At 44.4% G+C, this 22,093-nt stretch overlaps 1 protein-coding gene across 6 annotated transcripts in view; it reads right to left on the reverse strand.

Moving 5' to 3' along the window:
- CELSR1 (cadherin EGF LAG seven-pass G-type receptor 1) overlaps nt 1-22,093 on the reverse strand; it is a 177,137-nt gene that overhangs the window by 29,790 nt on the left and 125,254 nt on the right. For all 6 annotated transcript variants that reach the window (XM_075024902.1, XM_075024903.1, XM_075024905.1 and 3 more), the window contains exons 8-20: nt 21,723-21,848; nt 16,581-16,747; nt 15,923-16,108; nt 15,476-15,589; nt 14,974-15,148; nt 14,112-14,253; nt 11,997-12,117; nt 10,593-10,776; nt 9,661-9,762; nt 7,771-7,865; nt 7,246-7,455; nt 4,369-4,552; nt 1,011-1,154 (exon numbers count right to left, since the gene is read on the reverse strand). In XM_075024902.1, coding sequence (XP_074881003.1) covers nt 1,011-1,154; nt 4,369-4,552; nt 7,246-7,455; nt 7,771-7,865; nt 9,661-9,762; nt 10,593-10,776; nt 11,997-12,117; nt 14,112-14,253; nt 14,974-15,148; nt 15,476-15,589; nt 15,923-16,108; nt 16,581-16,747; nt 21,723-21,848 — 1,950 coding nt within the window. The remainder of the gene's footprint in view (nt 1-1,010; nt 1,155-4,368; nt 4,553-7,245; nt 7,456-7,770; nt 7,866-9,660; nt 9,763-10,592; nt 10,777-11,996; nt 12,118-14,111; nt 14,254-14,973; nt 15,149-15,475; nt 15,590-15,922; nt 16,109-16,580; nt 16,748-21,722; nt 21,849-22,093) is intronic.

The following is a 22,093-nucleotide window of genomic DNA, read 5'->3' on the forward strand; positions in this document are numbered from 1 at the left end:
TCAAATAACCATTGAACCATGAATAACCATTTAGTCTAGCTAGAAAATAAGCCATTTCTAAGCTAGAAGATCCATAAGTATATAAATACTCTGTGCATGATTTAAGGACAACATTAAAACAATACGTATGCTATTAAATTGCATGTGCCTTTGTATATGGCAAAGCTAGTGTTATGAATACACCAATTGGTCACATGGGATTTCTCCCTGCTAATTGTGTCATATAATGAGCTTTCAATTTTGGCAGCATCTCTTAAAATTCACATTCCCTTTTTTCTTACAGAAAAGATACAAAGCATACAAGCAGGTGCCCTGTTTCTGAGGAAAAAGTCATAAAGTTGTATTAGCTTATTAATTACTATGTGTTATTTTCACAAGTGTTACTACTTCCCCATTCGGAGGATATTCAGCCATGGTATGTGTATAATTATTGCACTTTGGGCTACCCTCTCTCTCTTCCCTTGCCCACGGTAACTTGCGGTTCCTCTCAGCAATCTCTTCAGAGACACTGGGAAGCAAGTATTTCCCCAAGTATTCTCCCTCATCACCCATGTCCCTGTGCAGCTCAAGACTTTTTATTTACTGTCTAGTTCTGATAACACAGCTCTGCTCCCAGATTGGGATTCTCCATCTCTCACACCGCCTCCCTCCATCTCTGCAGGGACCGGGGGAAGGTGGCTGCAGGGCTGCAGGCTCCAGGCAGCCGCCCCATCCAATGCTGGTGGGAATGGAGGCAGAGCATTTCTCTCGCATTGATGGGGCGGTTCGAGGGGCCGCGAGCGAGACTTGACAGGCAGGTACAGCCAGTTACGCAGCCCCCCATGCTCCTGTCACTGCCGGCAGGCAAAATGCCTCAGAAGTATGCGCAGCTGCTGCATCCCTAAATAATGTTCGCTTGTGTAGATGGTCGCCCCGCTCTCACCCTAGTACCACTCTGCTTCGCGAGGATTAATCATGCTCCTTGGGAGCTAGTCAAAATTGCCCTCCAAATGGCAGCAGAAGGGTTTTACCTTTCCTGTCTGAAGGTCTGAACAAAGTATCAGGGAAGACAACAGATGACTCCAGATCTTTTGGATAATCTTCTTTAATCTCATGAAATCGTGGTATTCTAGCTCCCGTGAAATTAGACTTGTCAAAGATGTCAACAGCAATAACTGGGGGAAAAAAGTTTCCCATAAAATTAACTTCAATGCTTTCAAATATGATATTGTGACAAAAGGAAACATGATTGAAAGGTTAAAATATCTGCACGATGCAGAGAAGACTTTTAAATACCAAAAGACAAAAGTCAAATTTAATTTCTCTCAATCAATACCTTAAATGACAACTAAAAGCTCACATGTCAGCATTATGTTACATTTATCAAATTATAAATTTATTCTGCAGTGGAAAGGGATTCACAGGACAGTATCTCATACTATGAAAACACTGCTGCTAACATTGGAAATATAGAAGTGGCATGTTCCAATTTCAGACTTGCTTCTTGTTGGGAAGGCTAAATCTGCTGCTTCATAAATAAAGTTCTTCTACATCTGTTAAATTGCAAAGTCAGCTAAGCAAAGAAAATAACCTGGATTTTACCTGGGACTACTCCTTAGTCCTCCAGTTCTCCTTCCTCTACACTAGCAGTTTCTCTCTGGCTCACCTCATCAGCTCTGCCTGTTGTTTAACTGCCAAAATATTTAAAAGCAGCTGAGTTGGCTTGAACTTTCCCATTTAAGAGAAGTCATTGAGTGCCAATTTAGAAGTTCTAATAAAAGTGAGAAGCTGGAAGTCCTGGGGGTAACCCTACACCAAAAGCTGTGATCCACTGCAAGTTTCTATATGAAGAAATATCCAAGTTAAGATCTGCAAATTCCCATTCCTTTCCTAGTCTCTAAATAACTCCCAGATGAGCCATTAGGAAACTCCGTTAACACCATGTTCACCTGGAAAAACTGTTCAAAAGAAAACAGACCCCTTTCAGGCCAGAGTTGCCTCATCCTTCCCAAGCTCATGCCTCTTTACTCAGGAAGAACTGGTTGAAAAAAATCAGGATTTACAACCTGCAAGAAATTCTGGATTTGTTTTCATCTCAGTTCAGTTAAAATACTGAGCAGACTTTTTTTCTGAGTGTGAAGATAGAAGTATTTTGATTCTGATAGTCCTGAATCAAAAGGAAATATTTCGTTTTGGTTTATTAAACAGAAATCAAAGTATTTCAGTTTGGCTTAGTTCAACAATAATCCTTCCCCCCTGGAGCTGATGCAGGACTTTACAACTTTGTAGCTTGACTGTCTCATGCCTTTGCTTCTTATGCCCCTGTGACTGTGGACAGGAAGCACTCTCAGGACAAAGTTTGTAGGCAAGGGGAAATTCACTTCTTACACCAATGGGTGTAGTTGGGAAAATAAGATTTTTGGCACATGAGCCCTTCTTCAGGTCTGAAATTAAAACTGAAGCTTGAAAAGGTAAATACAAGTTCAGGCTGATAACAATTTAGACCACCTCTGAAGGAAAAACCAGCACACTGCTTGGGAGGGACCTCTGAAGGTCACCCAACTCAGTCTCACCTCCCACTCAGAGCAGGACTATCACCAACATCAGATCAGCTCAGACTGTTGGTACCTGGGGAGAAAATGAAATAGAGAGGGCAGGGGAGAAAAGGGGGAAAGACGCTGACCAGGCTGTGGTTGCTGTGCCTCACTTGCACGTGTACCGCGGGGACACCTGTGAAGTACATCACAGTCCTGCAAGTGCAGGAGCTGCTATTCGTTGTTCGGAGGAGGCATTTACTATGACAGGTGGGGAAGGTGTCTTGGTACGTCTGATGTTTCCTTCTCGGTTTAGACACTGACCCAGTCACAAGTGGTGCTCCCCAGGGCTCAATATTGGGGCCAGTTCTGTTTAATATCTTTATCAATGATCTGGTCGAGGGGATTGAGCGCACCCTTGGTCAGTTTGCAGATGACACCAAGTTGGGAGGGAAGGTTGATCTGCTTGAGGGTAGGAAGGCTCTACAAGGGGATCTGGACAGGCTGGGTCGATGGGCCGAGGCCAGTTGCATGAGGTTGGACAAGGCCAAGTGCCGGGTCCCGCACTTGGGTCACAACAGCCCCACGCAGCGCTACAGGCTGGGGGAAGAGTGGCTGGAAAGCTGCCCGGCAGAAAAGGACCTGGGGGTGTTGGTCGACAACCGGCTGAAGATGAGCCAGCAGTGTGCCCAGGTGGCCAAGAAGGCCAACAGCATCCTGGCCTGCACCAGCAATAGTGTGGCCAGCAGGAGCAGGGAGGTGATTGTCCCCCTGTACTCGGCACTAGTGAGGCTGCACCTCGAGTACTGTGTTCAGTTTTGGGCCCCTCACTACAATAAAGACATTGAGGTGCTGGAGCGTGTCCAGAGAAGGGCAATGAAGCTGGTGAAGGGTCTAGAGCACAAGACCTATGAGGAGCAGCTGAGGGAACTGGGGTTGTTTACTCTGGAGAAAAGGAGGCTGAGGGGAGATGTTATCGCTTCCTACAACTACCAGAAAGGAGGTTGTAGTGAGCTGGGTGTTGGTCTCTTCTCCAAAGTAACAAGTGATAGGACAAGAGGAAATGGCCTCAAGTTGCACCAGGGGGGGTTTAGATTGGATATTAGGAAAAATTTCTTCACTGAAAGGGTTGTCAAGCATTGGAGCAGGCTGCCCAGGGAAGTGGTTGAGTCACCGTCCCTGGAGGTATTTAAAAGACATGTAGACTTGGTGCTTAGGGACATGGTTTAGTGGTGGACTTGGCAGTGTTAAGTTAATGGTTGGACTCAATGATCTTAAAGGTCTTTTCCAACCTAAATAATTCTATGATTCTAAGGATATTTTGGACCCCAAGGATTTTGCTCTGATCATGGGTTTTTGCAAGGCTGGGAGGGCAATTGCAGGCTTGGGTGGGTGATTCTGAAAAAATACTGAAAATTCTGAAAATCAGAGTTATACGATCAATAGCAGGGTTTCTTTTGTACTGCGGTAATTCTTCAAGTGGTGGTGGTGTGATTCTTTCTAAAATGGGATCTACTACGTTCAACTGTACTAGGTGGTCTCAAAATGCATTACCTTTACTTGCAAACTTTGTCCTTCCGACCATCTGTACACTACTGTGGCTCAACAAAATGCCACACGGAGCAGTGGCATGGTCCAGAGGGAAAACAGATCAGACATCTCCCAGGAGGCCCCCATGGCAACGGAGAGATATGGATCAAGGCTCAATTGACTTGAAATGAATGAACTGATCAGATTAGAAAATCCAAGTATGCTGTTTCTCAGTGGGTACTACTAAAACAAATAGCTAGAACCTCTACCCAGCACATTTTTAAAGCTCTAATACAAAATGGCAGTTTTCAACACAGATACTCACTCATGTTAGTGGCGACAATGACAAAAGGTCTCATGTAAGTTTTCTTCATGTTCTGGGCCACATTGTTGAAATATTCCTCATAGTGCCTGAGCAGATGAGCCGTGCCACCCTCTGTTCGCTGAATTTGCTCCCAGTGCTCCTTATTGCTGGGGTCCAGTAGAGCACTACCCACTTTGATAATATTCTGAGAAACAAAGTACAAGCCTAAATTATGAAGCAAACAAAGCGCTGGGTTTCAAGTGAGGAATATTGAAAATGATTGGCATTACTGCCTCAGGTGAGTGTATAATGAAATATGTTAATGCAGGCATGTTCTACTGCAGCCGTATGAAAATATGCACACCAGTTACTCACCCTGAGGTTTTTTTGTTACATAAAGCAAATCCCTCCAAACTTTTTATGAGCAAAGTAAGCCAAAATTGCAGGCTGCAAGAGAACTGCCTACTTTCTTTCCCCTTTATGACAGGAACCTAGCAAGAAAAAGCAGAAGGAAAACCTAAACATGTTTTCTTCGTCTTGGAGAGATGAGAGACAAGAAAAGCAAAGCGCTTGGTACCTACACTGAAGATCTCCCCCAGAGAAATCACAATAATGTGATATGTTAAAAATCAAAAGAAAGCCATAGATAGCAATATTGCTTTCCCTTTTGATTTTTTTTAACTTTGTTGATTCCTGGATAACTAGGACAAATTACCTGGTGAACAATGACAAAAGCGAATATTAACTTGCATATACAAACTTGAAAATACATAGGAAAACTTAAATTGTGTTGTTCTCCCCCCATTTTTATGTTGCTTGCAAATGGTGTTAAAAAGGAAGTTCTGGCTGAGGACCTGGCCCTTCTGCCCTTTCTTACAAGAATGTGCAAAGGGACCCTCAAGCTGAATGGAAGAAGACCCCAAAAGAGAGTGTTAAATGGCTTAAATGGGAAAGTTGGTAGTAAGTTTTTAATCTTGCTGTATGTATGAACTACACTGTTGTGTCAAAACATAATTCCTAAGTAAGGTAAAATATGCATAAATGATGGTAGGAATTAATCACCTCAAGCTCTGAAATAGCCAAGACAAATATTTAGGCTTCATTTAGAAGCAGATGGGGAAGATGGTGTATTCTCTAAGTATTGTCTGAGGTTGCAAGCATGTATTTGAGATAAAAGAGGCTGCCATTATGACTACCTTCATCTAGGGTAAGAAGCACTACATGGTTCTCCAGGAATGCAGGAGACACATGCTGTACTTGGTACCAGGCCTCCTTGGTGTTTGTGAATGTTATTTATGTTGTTTTATTACCTATTTTTCAGGCTTCTGCCTGAGACTATAAAAAAAAAATTTCCTTCTGTCCTTGTGCTCCCTCAGCCTAGGATGTTAGCTCCTTTTTCCATGAGCTTTACTGATTAGTTTTCAAATTCCTGACCTATCCTAAAAATATTTAGGGAGTTCTTGAAAACATCACCTATATGAGTTTCAGTGCCAAGTGCAGTGAATAATAAATTAAAGCAGAGGTTTCCAAATAAATTTTTTTTTGCTTATTGTTCTTATTTTTACTTAACAAAACATGCTAAAACCGAACTTCCTTCTCAAGATCTGAATGGGGGAATTCATTCACTCCACAGCCTGCAGGTACAAGTTTGTCAGCACAGTGTCTCCTTAGGAAATGAAACACTGAATCTCTTAAAATCTGGTGCGCCTGAAAAGTTATACGTTTCAGAAGTTCTCTGCTCTCTGTTGACCGTACAGCCCAAGACTGAAGAATTTTCTCAGCCACATTTTCTCCTGCTCCCACCTCCCTAGGAAATTCCTCTCCTGGTGCAGTTTGGCCTTGCACAGGGTCTCCAGGTTCACCCCAAAGTCTGCCTGGCCTGGCTGGTCCTCCCAGAGTACTGTGAGCAGCAAGCTGGGTGTAGCACACCTTCAAAGGGAGCCAGACCACCTTTGGCCAGCACAGAGTCCAGTCTTGGCCCATGGAGGGTTTGTTCCAGCATCCCTACGCTGGTGCCCAAGCTCTGGGCTCTGCTAGCACAGGTCCAGTAGGATGTTTTAGCCTGGACTCTGTGCTGTGCCATGGTTAGGATCTTGGAAATACAACTGACAAGTGTGGACAGCAGGACCCTGCAGCACACATGGCAATGAGGAGACCTCTATGAGCCTGACATCAGTCATCCAACCTTCACATTTTCAGACCACAGAAAACACCCAACTTCCTCCACATCTAACATTTTTTCACCACAGCTATGTGTTTCCCCCAGACGGGGAGGGTGCTACAGCTTGTTCTCTAGACCTGGTCAGGTCTTTGGTAATAACTGGGTCTTTCATGAATGCTCTGACTAGCAGAAGCCTTCTGGCACACGTTTTTGTATGTGTCTGCATCACTTAAAATATCAATACAGCATGGACTGTCTTTCAATGTACCAAATCTTTAATAAACATGACTCGAGTGTTTCCAAACTGGATTATAAGAAACCTTCAGAGTCAGTAACTGGCTCAGACTTAGTTCACTGCACATTTAAATGAAAATGATCACATCAGGCAGGTTTTCCGACAAAACTGAATATGGTATACAAAACTATTTTGCCCAGGAATAACACATCAGCTTGATTATTTTTTCATTTGGGGAATTTTGCTTTTGGTTGTTACTATGATGATATTTATTATAACAACACTTTCTATGGTATTTGTATTACACACACATATGTGTGCATACACACATGCATAACCAACTTTGATTCTAAATTGAGAAGACTGACTCATTTGTGAAACGGATTAAGCAATTACATGATACTCGCTCCATCTTGGTCAAAGACAAATTTAATTATCCATTGCCATAAAACTTTTAAGGGGAACTGTAAAGGCTCAGCACAGTATATAGTATCTCTCTTACTTCATTGAATTCCACATCCCTCGTGGCTGCCAAGTCAAACCCTTGCTGCTGGCTCTCATACTGGAGGACCCGGATCATCATCTGGTAAGCTGTCCTCACATCGTTGCCATATAAGCTGTGTGTGTGTTTGGTGGCATTCTGCAGCACTCTCACGATCCGTATGGTTTTGTCTCCATCCAGTTTGGTCTCATTGTGGTGTAACTTCTCATTCTGAATCAGAGACAAGAAGGAAGAAAAACCCCAATGATTTATCTTTTTTTTTAATTCTAGTTACAAATACAATCATCATTTAGAGATTTTTGGCATAAGGGAGTTGTTTGATCAAAACGGTGTTTGGCTTGAGAAAGGGTTGACAGGACAGCTCAATGTAAAATGTAACCGAGAGCCAGAAAAGCACAAGGGTCCTGGTGGGAAATGAGGGGGTTCAAGGACTCAGTCAAAAGATGGAGTGCAGGGATATCAAACCGGAGTCTGAATTTATGATCATTTACAAAATAAAGGCAAAAATGAGAAAACACAGCTTACCATGATTTTTAGATCAACAAAAGTGCTAGTGGTGCAGTTGAAAAGCTCAGGCGGCAGCCAGCCCTTCTCAATGTTACAATGGCGAACCGCATTTCCTGAAGGAAACAACGTTAATGGTAAATGGTAATGTTCTGAACTGTGCTGGGTAAATCTTCATAGATTTCCAATATCCTAGACTTTCAGATTTCCTACATTTTCAAGTTTCTTAGAGCTATGCAAGAGAGAAAAGTTAAAGATTACTAATCTTCATGAATCATTTTTCTCAGGCTTTAGAGAAGAGTTAGGCAAGCTTCAAGATCTGCCCAATTGCTCTCAGCCTCACTGCCTTAATGTTCTCAAACGAATTCAGCGACTTATTTATACCAAATATGAGAAAGACTGTACACTTCCTAAATGTTTCTGAAAACATCCCTACTCAGATTTCTGTGCGACAGCCTATATAGGAGGACATCCTGGAAAATGTTGTCTTCGTGTCAAAACATGCTAGCACCTTTGCATGCTGCATGTGGCAAACACTTCAGCCAACACGTATAATTGCCTTTTGCCACTTGTGAATGGTCTGTGAGCAGCTTACTGTTTAATTTAGCCTATTATTTTGTACTATTTGTCAAATCATTTTAAAACGTGATTCTTGGCTGTGGATACTTCACAGTGAATTGCAAGTTATCAAATGTAAAATTTACATTGTGCTAGTTAACTTGCACATAACATATTGCATGTGCCTAAGCCATTTAATTACTAATATCTAAATAAGAATTATAATTAATTTAACGATATCTAATGACATTACTTCTCTTCCATGATTAGGTGAATACAATTAAGCCTCAGGTTCTTAGTCTGAATATTCATTATTATAAAGCTTACTTTTTTTGAATGTTCTGTAAAATTCACTTAAAACATGCAATTCCAGTGAGCACCCTTGCCTTTTAGCCTATTTGCTAGAAAGGACACTTGGGTCAACCACAAGAACAGTGCAGAAAACTTATTTTAATTCAACTTTATACTGTTTAATAATGTAAATATTCTTCACTTAAAAAAATAATAATCAATTCTATCTCCTAAAATCCTCAGAACAGGAGCTTGGTTGACCACAAATCTTCTGCACATCTACAGGCAGTGACCTCCCCTCAGTAATATTTGGGGAAGTCACATACCATTTATAACTCATTGACCCTGAGGGGCACTCGCAGCAGAGAGTTACCAGGCCCAGAAATGAGACAGAGGTTTCACTTCCCGCAGAACAGCCTTCGGAAAAGATTGTGAACTCCTTTGTCAAAAATCTGATAAATGTTTTCAGGGACATGCATGAAAAAGCAGGTTGTCATTTGCTTGCTGTACGAAACAACACAGCTCACGTGCTTTATAAAATGCGTTTTTCAGCTTTCTGACTTATGGGTTAGAGAAAGGATATTGGGTGGAAAAATGTGAGTTCTGTTGTAACTCTGAACTTTATTAGCCTGCAATGCTAGTAAAGCAATCATCAGGTAAACAATTTTCCTCATTTCATCTTTGCCCAGAGGAGCTGTATCACTAAAGAACAGGTACAAATCACTAGAAACTAGAAGTTACATGTGTAAGAATTGCTTGATAAACATAAAATAGAAAACTGGACTGTGCTTTTTTGAAAAGACAGATACAGAATTTCTGTTCTTTATATGTTTACCTGCTGCACTTTTGTATTTATTTACTGCTACTATTCCAAATGTATTTTAACAGTTCTTGAGTTTCAGCTAGCTAAACTTTTTTGCTTGTGATATGCATGAGCTATGCTGTAATCTCCAGACCCAATGAATTAATGCCATTCCCTATGTACACGTTTTTTTTTCTCTTATTTTTCCCCTCAGACAGGCATGTAGATAAAGTAGTTAATGTTTTACCCAGGGAACTTACCCACTGATCCCTTAGGACATGGCACAGCAGCTGGCTGGCCAAACTTGGTCTGTGGCCACCAAATACCAGCCTCGAAAGCTTTGGGACAGCCATTATAAATTACTGAAAGCAGAAAAAGAAACGATGCAATTTTTCTGACAAGGTAAAAATCACAACAAGGAGATATTTCAACCTGCCTAAAGGACCTTCCTGTAATTCCCAAGCTCCGTCAGGATACCCGTCCTCTGCAGCGCCTTCTAAGCTGTAACCCGTCAGCTGCTCCTTACCAGCAGTGCAGGCAGACAGGTAGAGGCAGAAGAGAGCTCAGGATGATTATGGGGCTCTGGATTTTGGCTCTGCCTATCTCTGGCGGCTCCTTTATTGTGGGAAAATGTTTCTCCTTCGTTTCACCCACACTCTGGCGAGAAGGCTGTTGCAGCAGCTTTGTGCTGATCACCGGAGGAGGGTGGGTGAGTGAGAGGAAAGGCAGGATGGGCAGGACGGGGAAGAAAGGCAGGGGTCACTAGGTGCATGGCACAGCCGCGGTGGGCTGTGAGAAGGCGAGAGGGCTCTCGCCAGCCTCCAGCTGCAGCACAGCAATACAATGCTGCACTACCAGATGAACTCAGGTTTCAAGTAAAATTGGGATTAGCGTTTCGCTCTCCCCCCCAAGCTTGCTATATTTCCATTTGATGAAAATTAAAGAAATAGGAGCTTTTTTATTTTTCCCCAGCCACCGTGAGTCATACCGGCACAGACTTAGGAGGAGGGGTGCACGTTTAGGCTGCTGCAGCCCCCACTGCCCCTGCTGGAGCCAGCCCGCCGGGCTCATGCATGCCCTGGGATGCAGCTGCATGCCCACCGCCGCGCACCCCCCACCTGCCCGCTGCTAGCAGCCCTGGTCCTGAGACCACAGCCCGCCTGACCGGCAGCGCTCGCTGGACAGGAGGTACCTTCACAGCCCTTCACGGTAACTTCAGCAAACGGGTTGTCGCAGCGGTTGCACTGCCGCCCTATGACGCCAGGTTTGCAAGGACACTGTCCTGTCTCCATGTCACAGGCGCGTGTGTGGGAGCCGGAGGGGAAGCAGTCGCAGGGGTAGCAGGTGTCACTGCTCTGGGGCCTGTAGTAATTTGCCTGGAAAAACCAAAACGATAGACACAAGGTATTTGACTTATATTCCAAATTGCTCGCGTTTCTGAAATCCTGCACCGGCAGCATGTGCATCATGAAAGGGCTGATTTTGAAAAGCACGGGATAATAACAATATTACTTTTAACAGAAAATGTAATAACTATGGGAAGTGTGCTGTTGGCCCAGGCAACGCGCAGAGGCAGAGCTGAGCGCTGCGGGGGATGGCTGGGCTGCCCTGTGCCACAGAGACCCAGGGTTTGGACCACCACGTGCAGTGGGGGCGGAGGGTCCGCGTTACTCCTCGTGTACTTGCTGCCAGTGCCCAGCAAACGTCTTCTTGGAGGATCTTTAGTTTCCTCTGCTTTGCAATTCTACTCCTGTATGGCACTAACAAGACAGTAAGGAAAAGAACTTCCTGCACTGTCCATTTGTTTTTCATGTACAGGGTGGAGAGCAACCAATGATCACGTATTCAAATCGCATCTGTAAACGCTTCTGATCTGAGGCGTTACACGATTGCACAGGAGCGTGGTGCTGGCACCCCACTGACTTGATTTAACGCAACAGTTGCTGTGTGTCCTGCTGGCATTTCAGAAAGGAGTTCGGGGCCAGATTCACTGCCGCCGGTCTGCACAGGCCCAGCTCCTCTGATGTCATTCAAACCTATTGTAAAACCTATTGTGAGAAGTCCTTTGTAGAAACTTCAGAAGGAAGGCGCCTCCCCTCCCGTGTCCTCCATCTGTCCACAGCAAATTCCTCTTAAACTCCACAGAGCTGGCACTGAGGAAAGCATTTAGCCTCTCTATTATTTACCTCTCTCCAGCTGCTAGGCCTTTTGCTGGCCATTGCACAGGGGAGAGCTTCACCCAGCTAGCCTGAGCTGTTTCATGGCTATTACTCACTTGTGATACACAAACCACCACCGGCACTCCTCTGCACCCCGGTCTGATCTCCCCCGATAATCCGGGCTGCACTTCAGAGAGATCAGAGCCAGGCTTTCATCCTCTCAGTTTTGCTTTCCACATGCAAGTAAGATAAGAGCTGCACAGTATGATTTTGTGAAGGGCGGTGCCAGCAAAATATTTTAGGTAAAGTTTTAACTACACTGAGCACATATACATATGATACAAAGCACAAGTGTGTGTACTTTGCCTCAGATATTCACTTATAGTTACTTTTTAAACTAAAGAAATTTTGACTTAAGACTGGTTTCTTTTGCTTACCTTGCAGTGGCATTCTCCATTGGTCTTATTGCAGTCAGAATCAAACCCTTTACTAGTCTCACAATTACATGGGCCGCAGATGGGATTTCCCCACCAGCCTCTGGGACAAGGCAGGTCAATCCTATGAAAGAAAATCAAATGGAAAGAAAGTTCTTTTAAGTTTCCTCTTAAAAGATGGGACAGAACTGCTTTGGGCCAAATCTGCACTCAACTCCCATCAGCTTATAGAGTGTACTATATCTCACTGCAGCAGCCAGCAATACATATATAAATATATATTCATTATAATAAAAGAAAATAAAGAATATCAGTGCCACGAAACCCTTGAGGGAATACTTCTCTAAATGTTTTCAAGACCAACTCATCTTTAAAAGGAGTGTATATCTGTACGAGCAAATGAAGTGCCCCTTCCTCTGGGAGAGGGTGATGGGGCCCCAGGCTGCCTAATGGCAATGGTCCCAGTTCCACCAGCCCCAGTCCCCCGCTGCGGAAACCGCTGGCTGGGGCAGGCTGGACAGCTTGTGTTGAGCTGTGCTAGCACTTCAACACCTCGGGCAACTGCAGGCAGTGCTGAGCCCGTGCCCTGGTTTACCTACTGCCACAAACAGCTTTGGGGTACAGCTCCCCAGTACTTTGTATCCCACTCCCCTATCCCTATGGGCTCCTGTCCCAGATGTGCCATAGGCAGCAACGCTTGTCCGACCTGTGGGGACACCAGCTCAGGTGCAAAGCTGGCTGCAAGCTCACCCTACAAAGAAAAGTCACTACTTTCAGCCAACCTGGCTTTCTCAGCCAGCTCACCGCAGGGTCTGAAAAGCCCTAGTCTGCCACAGGGGAGGAGGAGGAGGACACATGTGGTTGGCAACATGGAAGAGGGAAAGGTGGCAGCTTTGATGCAGACTATGAATCAAAGACTATGATTCAGACTATGAATGGAGCAGCGCAGCTCTTTGGAGGCTGTGCAGCAACCCAAATGCCACCCCTGCTGAAGGATAACCCTCATTTTTGTTGGTTCTGTTTCTTCTGGGTGAGCTTCTGAGCAGGTTTGTCCCACAGTTCCCCCAACACTAGTGCTGGCAAGGAGAGCGCTGGGAAGGGGCAGTGACCAGGGTCTCTGCTAGCTGGAAGTCTTCGTCAAGCAATAGCCTGAAGGATGATACCACTGAGTCTGATCAGCATAACGCACAAGGAATCCCCTCCCTGCTGCTCCTGTTAGGAAAGCAAAGCTGTTTGCTGTCTGTTTCAAAGACCACGCAGAATTTTGTTCATGGTAATTGCCAGGTTTGTACTTCTATGTTTTATAATATGAAAAACCACAATGCTGCACTTGACATGATGTCAGCAGATAATGACAAGGGACAACATCTCTGCGTCGCTAATCCAGAGGAATGAAAAACGAATCTGGCAACAGCACGGCCAACATTTGCAAGCCCACACAACAAAAGGCGGAGGAAGAAGCTTGCGGTTTTCAAAGGGATGGAAACATCACATGAGCTATTCCTAAACGGGCAGACAAATGCACTTCATTTGCACATCATGAATGGCCCATATTACAGTAAATCAAAGTGCCGCCTCTGGGATAAGGCTGGTTGCTGAATGCTTATCTGAGACCAGGAAGCCAGTGATGAGGGAATCGGCACGTTTCTCCCACACAGCAACAGGACATAGGCCTCCCAGACTGTCCCAGAAGAGATGGCTTTTTGCCAGCCCAGGGACTGGACCCAAACTGCAAAGCCATTTTTTCTGGTCACAGGCCACCTAACTGAGTGCATCGCTCTGTGTGCGTGCTGGGGGAGCTGAAGGAGAGACGCAGAGCAAACTCAGGCCAAGGCCACCACAAGGTACAGGTCAGCTGCAGTGCTGTGTAACATGGTTGAGACCCTGAGCTGCTGATGAAGAAAAGTGGCTCCTGACTATATGGAAGTTTGCCTGGTCTCTGGGAAGAGAGTTTAGTAGTGCCCAAGGGCAGGGAGCCTGCAAATACCATCCACTCTGAACACTCAGATTTTAACAGGAAAGCTAACTGAAGCAGAAAAGGAAGTGGGAGGACTGCTGCCTTAGGAGAAGAGCTACCTGGAAGGATCAAGAAACCAAGAACAAAAATAATTCTCTTACTTGCTCTCACAGTACTGTCCATAGTAGCTTTGTCCACATTCACAGGTGTAGCCATGGGATGAGCTAGGTTTGTGCACGCACGTGGAGACATGCTCACATGGGTTCAAGTTACATACATCAACACAGTCTCTTCCAAAGTACCCTGGGGAGACAAGGTCATAAAATTACAGCAACCATTGTAATTTACGATTTGCATGTCTCCAAAAGACCATCTATTTTAAACTTATACGCTAATAACACATCTTCAATAATCAGTAGATCCCCCCTGAGATACTGTCACAAAGAAGGTACTCTTTTCCCTCTCAGCAAAAAAAAAGATAGTGGGCTGTTCTTTTTGACAGTCTGTTAACATGCTTGAGGCACCCTTGTGCCATTGGTTCCCAGTTTTATATTCAGGGCATGTGTTACAAATAGTTCTGTATTCTCTCCCTGCATGTATGGGAGGTGACTGTGCTGGGTGCTGACAGCATGTGCCGGCTACACGCACCAAAACAGAGAAAACATTCAAAGTATCCCGATTAGGATGCAGGGTGTGAGACTGAAATTCAACAGCAGAAAAGGCTGGGAAAGAAAAAGAAAGCAGACAAAAAGAAAAGGGGAGGTGCACAGAAAAAGCCCTTTGGACCAGAGACTGTCTTTCTGTTTGGTTGATACGTTGCCTAGAACAAATGATCCTTAGTCTATGACTGCAGTTTCAAGGGTGCTACAGTAAGACTGAGAAAGATAATACTGATTGGAAGAGGAAGAATCAGAAGCTGAGCACTTTGCAAGCATGCTGCTGCTGCCACTGCTCGTACTCTGATGAGCGCATGAATATGTGATCCAGCTCCTGGATGAAGGCATGGGATGGTCACTGGGTTACCTGGGTCACAGACGCAGGAGTAGCTGTCCCAGTCATCACTGCAGTAGCTGTGCTGCGGACACGGACTGGAATCACAGGGGTTATCCACTTCGCAACCCTCCTTCACATTGATCTTGATAGCCTGTTTCATGTTGAGTGTAGCTATATTTGTAGATGTCTCTCCCATTCTTACTCCCTGGTGACAAAAGACAATTATTTTTAAATTAGAGTCTTCATTCACAAGACAGTACTATGTGTTTCACTACTTCCATTAATCCATGAGGCTACGTTTTAAAGAAACATCACCTGATGAGCCAAACCCAGATTTTTTTTCCCAATGCTGTTCCCCTGTGAGACCAGATTTGTACCTGGGAAAGTGGGTGCACTTTAATATTTTGATTCTTAGATATTTTGATGGAGGAAACAGAAATGTTTGGCTACAGATGAAAAAGAAAACCCCATATTTTCACATGGGTATTTTCTTAAAAGTTCAAAGTTTGTTGCTATGCTTTTCATTTTATACCTGCATACAGCCATAAAATCCCTGCTGAACAGAGACTTGGTCTCCAGAGACACCTCCCACAATGATGCTTTTCATTTTCAGTCCAGGTAGTTGATTTCCAATCTGCACAGTGCTCTGTTGAGGAAAAGGACAGTTGATAAGAAGCACTATCATCCTCTGTGACACAGACAGCCTACTTTCTGTAGTGGTGGAGTCAAGCAGTAGCTGACAGTAGATTACAGAAAAAATATCAAAGCAGTGAGGAGCCAGACACCTGAATGTGGCTTTTTACAGACTTGTTCATTAGATATCTTATCACTAGGTGTAAAACATTAATATAACTTCATTAGGCACAAATTGTTGCAGAACATGGCTCACAGCATAAGTATTTGACCACAGTCCTTTATCCTACTTTCTCCTAAAAACATTTTTGTAGTGCTTAGCGACAAAGTTATGATGCTGCCTTACCTGGTACATCCCATAGTCCAGGGACATGACAGCGAGGTACTTGATGTCTTTACCATCTTTAGCACTCTTCAGCTCTATTAATAAATGATGCCATTCCCCATCACTGACTCGCAACTGGCTCATCTTCAAACTAGCAACCTGGCTCAGGCCACTGTACACTTCGAACTGCACGTAGTTGTTGAGTATCTGTTGAAAAAAATATCATGTCTATTTTTTGCTACGTATTTGTATTTGATGCGGAAGGGGGCAGAGGGCAAGATGGTAATGTTTCCTAAGACAACCCAAAAGGGAAAAAAGCTCAAACAATAAAGAAGGGAACACTTGCAATAACTCCTCATATAACTTTGGACATTCAGACTCTAACTTACCCTACTGGCAAAAAACTCCCAAACCAATCACAAGGCACATTTTTTGCATCTATATTAATGCATACTACTACCTCTGTTTAAAAAAAATAATCTTAAATCAACGAATCTGAATTTTACAATGATCTTTTGAGCACTGATCTTTCGATCTCTGTAAAAGGCTGAAGAAATCGTTTGTATTTATTGATGTGCATTTAGCTGGGCAGATGAAGCTATGTAGTTCATGTGGCCATATCCACTGATGGGGGAGAATTTCTTAATTCTTTTCTAATCAAAGGCAGCCACACTTTTACCTGAATGTTGATCTTGGATGCAGCCCCTGCATTGGCTTGCATTAACATGCCATTGACTTTCCGGGTTCTGAACATCAGCCCGATGTACCATGGCACAGAGATGGTAATGTCAAGGTCACTCCAAATGATAATGCTTTCACCACTGAAACGCTGAGGAGAAGGCATTGCTGTAAATCAAAAGACAGGAGAGGAAGAGTTGATATCCTTTAGGACAAAGGTTAAGAGGAGAAATGACGCTATGTCGTGGAGATGGCACAAGGTAGCTAGTCCTTCTTCCATTGAGGTATTTTTAAACTACTATGGTGTAAGAGCCACTTTAGGCAAGTCACTGTGAAGCAGCTGATAACACTGTAAATTCACAACCTACCCTTGTTGTGGGGTGGGCACCTTGTTTTGCTGCCTGCACTCAAAGGCAGCACCTCCACACCACTATGGCATTACACAGGTGAGAGATGTTCCTAGAAAGGTAAGCTCAGGATTTCTACTGATACAGTTCTGCTGATGAGTGGGTGGACTGAGCAGGAAGTATGAGGGCAACAGTTGCTGCAGATGTTTTCAACATATCCTTGATTACCTACTTCTAATTAACAGATTAAACACAGAGGAAAAGACTGGGAGGCAACAGGAAATATTAATTCATAAATACTCCAGAGCCAGCTTATTCAGCTGTTGCAGCTACGCAGCCTTTTCACAGGGAGAAAGTTTGTGTGGAATTGCCTAAATCATTTGCCTTAAATATCTCAAGGTGACAGCTGAAGAGTTGCCCTCCTCTCTGACCTTGCACGAACACAGCTCCTACAAGCAGACACCGATGACAGCCTTCAATGGAAAGCACTCTGCTGATGGAAAATAGGGGAACATCCACCCTTTGGACTTTTAAAGTAGTTACCTCAGGTAACAGGAGCTATAATACCATGGATTAGTTGATCCCACTGATGAGAAGCACAAATTAAGCTGTGGGAGCTCTGTGCTGTTTGCAGCACCTCATATGGCACTTGCACCATGTGTGGCACCTTGTAGTGGGATCTGCAGTCAGCCCCTGCCTGATGTCCTCACTCAGGCATGATGGTGAAGTTCACGGCAGCTTTTTGCAAGTGGAAGCAGGCCTTAGAGACTGGCTACAACCACTGCAGATTGGCACCCAGCCTTGTATCTCGTCATGCACTGAGCCCATGTGGATGGTCAGTGAGATGACAGGGCTTAAGAGGTCTCCTTCCCCTTCTGCTCCACGCTACCATACCTGCTGACTCTTCTGGATTTTCTTGTAATAGGAGAGATTGCGTATATACAAATGCGTACATGTTACTATAAAAAGGCAAGTCCTTAGAAAAAAGTAGAGGGATGACATCATAGCAGAAGATGGAGTCAGGTTGATGTGAAGTTGCATTTTTTTGAGGAAAAAACCCAAACCCCAAATTCTGATATATCTGCCTTGCTGGTCTCTATAAATGGAAAGGCTGGCGGGGGGGAATGCAGGGGTTGGAGGAAAGTGCAAGCTCTTCAGCTCCCTATTTGTGAGAAACCAGATGTCAGTGACAAGTGGACTACCACTAGCCAAGCCAGAGGTGTAACTTGACTTGCCCTTCTCTATGGTGTGGTTACCCAACCACCCCACCACGGGGTAAGTGCAGGCAGCCCCAAAGGGCAACCATTCTCGCTCCTGCTCCAGGCTGTGATCTCTCCTTTGCAGTCACACTTGGTCCTCTGTGAATGCTAGCAGGGGCATATGGTGGAACAACTGAAGCTCAGCCTGCTCTTGAAACCCAGACAGCAATTTAAAATGGTTTGCCAGCAGACATAGATGTCCCCAGGTTCCTTAAAACTTGAATCCAGTGCTCAAGCTCTGGCTGTCTGGGCCAGGGCACGATTCATCAGCCCACACTGCACCACATCAACATAAAAGTAACCAGGACATTGCTGTTGAGCAGGATAATTTCCTCCTGCGCCACACGTGCAGTAGTCAGCCCTCTCCTTCCTCCTTTACCCTGACGACCTTCACAACAACCTCAACTTCCAACTTCTTTGCTAGTGGTTTTCTAGACCATTGCTGAGATTTTTAAGTCCACCTGCCTCTAGAGAGTGGAGCCAGGATGCAAACCTTGCAGGCTTCCCACCTGGTGGGGGCTGGGAATGCTGCTTGCAAACGCTTCGGCTCAGCTCCTGGGAGAACTGGACTGGCATGGCAATTAGCCACCTTCTTCCTTTTCTCACCAGCAGTGACTTTCTGTGCTTGCAAATACTATTCTCTTCCCACACCTCCTCCCAACTCCCCTCCCTTCCCTGGGGCCAGGGTGCACCTTCCCCTGCTAGCAAAACAGAAATCCCCATCTGTCAGCCCCCTTCTGACCTCTCTCCTCCCCCCAGCCCTTCCCCATGACTGGGACCAGGGGTCTCCATGGAGGGGCTGGTGGCCAATGTACCCAGATGGGACCTGACCACCTGTGGCACCACAGAGGCGAGCGCGTGTGCTTCCAAGCACAGCATCTCCCTGCCATCTGCGATGCAGTGATGCAAACTAATTGTTGTCTCAGGGTTTGTCACTTTGAAGCGCTGCCTGTGTATCTACACACACTTTTAAGAGACTCCTACATTTAAAAGGCTGTCAGAAAGACCTGAGGGCTATTCACTGTGGAGACAGAGGGCCTGGGGAAACACATTGACAACATTGGGATGTCACCTGCAGTTTGGGTGTAGGACATGTGACAGCTTATGTTTTGGTGCAAACCTGTGGTGTTCAGCTCAAGGCTAGCACAATGATGTTAGCCATCCAAGAGTGAGTCAGGCACAGCTGCTAGATCTTCTTCACAGCACTGCACTATCTCAATTTTTAAAAGAATTAAACTACAACAAAGGTGAAACTCATTTCTCCCTAATTTTATCTCCCTTCTATATGTCAGCAGAGGAAGATGGCAGCTGCCAGAAGGAGAGTTAGCAGGTCCTAGGAGGGTAGTGAAGGTAAAATACCCCATCCTCACTAGTGCAGACCAGATTCCGGAGTTTCTGAAGGGCTGGCAATCAAAAAAGTTGGATTTTTAACCTGCCAAAGTCTTTGTCCTCTGTGAGCTTGAAGCAGATCCAGCACTGCTAACGGGATTGAAGAAATGCATCAGCCAATCAATCCTACACAAGAATGCAAATATTCTAGCTAAGACTTTTTAAAAAAATAGCTGCCTAATAATAGCTAATGCTGTTAGGATCATATCTGAGCACTCAAATGAGCAATGTGAAAGCCAGGAGTATTGTATATCAGTGATTCCTCCTGACTTTAACTTCAGGATCCTGAAATCTTTGGTCACATTTCAGAAAAATTAATTTCTTTCTTAGCTTGCAATTTTTCCATAGGGTACTTTGCCCCACAAATATCACCAAAGAAGCAAGTAGCTTGCTGCCCTCAAACTATAAAAAAACCCCACACACTGAGGCATCAGCAAGAACATGGGGTTACCAAATGACAAAGGGGACATGCAGGAATGCACAGCACTGGAGGCAGAGGAGACTGCAGGGGTGGGGGGAGACAGGGATGCTGTGATTGTCGTCATCTGTATTACCTGAACTTAAAAGGAGTTTCCAATGATGGCTACAGGGCAGTTCTGAGGTAATTTTCTAAATCCCAAACTTCCTGTTTTGGTCTTGAGTTTGGGATAAGAAAATTATGAGTAAAAAACACCTTTGACCAAATTTTGAAATTCCATTTCAAAACTAAGATGAAGACAGAGAGAAGGACAGTCTTTGCATGTGATAGCACTACTCCCCATTTACCCCAGTCCAGGTCACACCAGAGCTGGGCCCTGGCACTCTCTCAGGAGACATCAGTGTGGGTTTGTACCACAGAGACCAGCCTATCATGAAGAAAACACCAGAACTTCACTGACAAAGATACTTGACATAAGACACATGGAAAAATTAGATCTTCATACAAACCTGGGGAGCTCAAAATATTTGAGGAGCCGCTACAGAAAGCAGGTACCTTGCTAGGGGCAGTAATAGCAGCTCTGGGCTCTGCATGAGGTGGAACAAAGGAACTGGCCTCCATCGTTCCCTTCCCCTGTCCCTCACCCTGCAGACCCTTATTTCCAAGCCCAAAACTTAACTATGTGTCCTCTCCTCCTAAGCCGCTGCTTCTCAGGCAAGGGGACAGCCATTGCCACCACCTAGATCTGGTCCAGGCTGAGGTACACTGTGCTAAAGTGGTTTGCAAATAGCTGTGGTGTGTGCACCTCAGCTTGGAGACCTGCTGTTCCAGGGTCCACACCCTGCTGAGAGTAATCAAGAATGTCTGGTTTGGGGTAGATACATCAAAAGAACAAAATCCTTGATCATACTGTGAACTATTCAGAGCTAAGTGTCCCAGGGGAATAGCAGAAATGAAGACCTACCACATGTGCATCAGAGGCCAGAATTTGGCCTCCTGTTTCTAGGGAAGCCTTGTGTAGTTTAAGCAGGTTTTTTTTACTGGAAGCCTTCAAGAAGACTCCAAATGAGCAACCCTCCACTAGATGTGGAGATGCCACCTTAGAGCAGGCAGCCCGCTGCTGCAGTGACCCCACGGGACCCCTCATGCAGACAACTCCTCGCTTCTTTGGGAAGAAACTAACTGCAAGTTCTTCATGTCCTATAACACACCTGCTGCTCCTTCCTCATCCTTTAATGAAGTTTTACACATACACGCACATTGTGTTCAATCAAAGGAAAACCCAATAAAACTGAAAGTGCTCGTACTCAGCAGAGAGTGCCTACTTGCCAAGAAGATGGTGATTAAAACTCCACATTCATCTCTGGTTTGAGTCAAAGCCCAATAAAGTCAGCGGGATTCTTTCCACTGATTTAAAGGGGCTTAGGATCAGGCATTTTTACTATAAACAAATTACTAAATACTGCCAAGTTCTGTGGAACTACTTTGCTTATGTAAGTAAATCAACAAAAGTTGTGGTTATTCATGACAGTATGTCAGCTATCATATTTACTATATAGGTGATCTCTAAAATTATTTCAAATAGATAATGGGTAACTTTCAGTCTTAATTGCAATCTTCTGTTACCTATCCCTTAAGTGTCACAGTTTGACATATGTGCTATGAGATGTCAATGACAGGTAATGAAACATGCACACATGACTACGCATGAAGAGGTCTTTATATCCTACCTTGCTCGCAGTTTTTCCCTCCGTAGCGTATGGGGCACTCGCAGATGTATGTGTTCCACTTGTTGACGCATGTGCCTCCATTCTGGCACCAGTTGGTTTCACAGTAGTTCCTCTGCGCTGCACAGCCTGAAATTCAGGAACACGGTTACTTTGCATGGTTTTAACAAGAAAAAGGCTCTGAATGATTGTATCTGAGTTTTTATGTAAAAAGAAGACACAACCATTATAGGTTTGGGGTTTTTTTTAATATCCTGAAATCAGTGAAGCAAAATGTGAATGGCAAAAGTTTACGTGAGCTGAGCAAGTGTCAAATTCATAAAGACAAATCTATCAAAGGCTATTAAATACAGTCATTGAGCTGTAAGTCTCTG

The sequence above is a fragment of the Buteo buteo genome, chromosome 4 (genome assembly GCF_964188355.1).
Source record: "Buteo buteo chromosome 4, bButBut1.hap1.1, whole genome shotgun sequence".
NCBI classification, from domain to species: domain Eukaryota; kingdom Metazoa; phylum Chordata; class Aves; order Accipitriformes; family Accipitridae; genus Buteo; species Buteo buteo.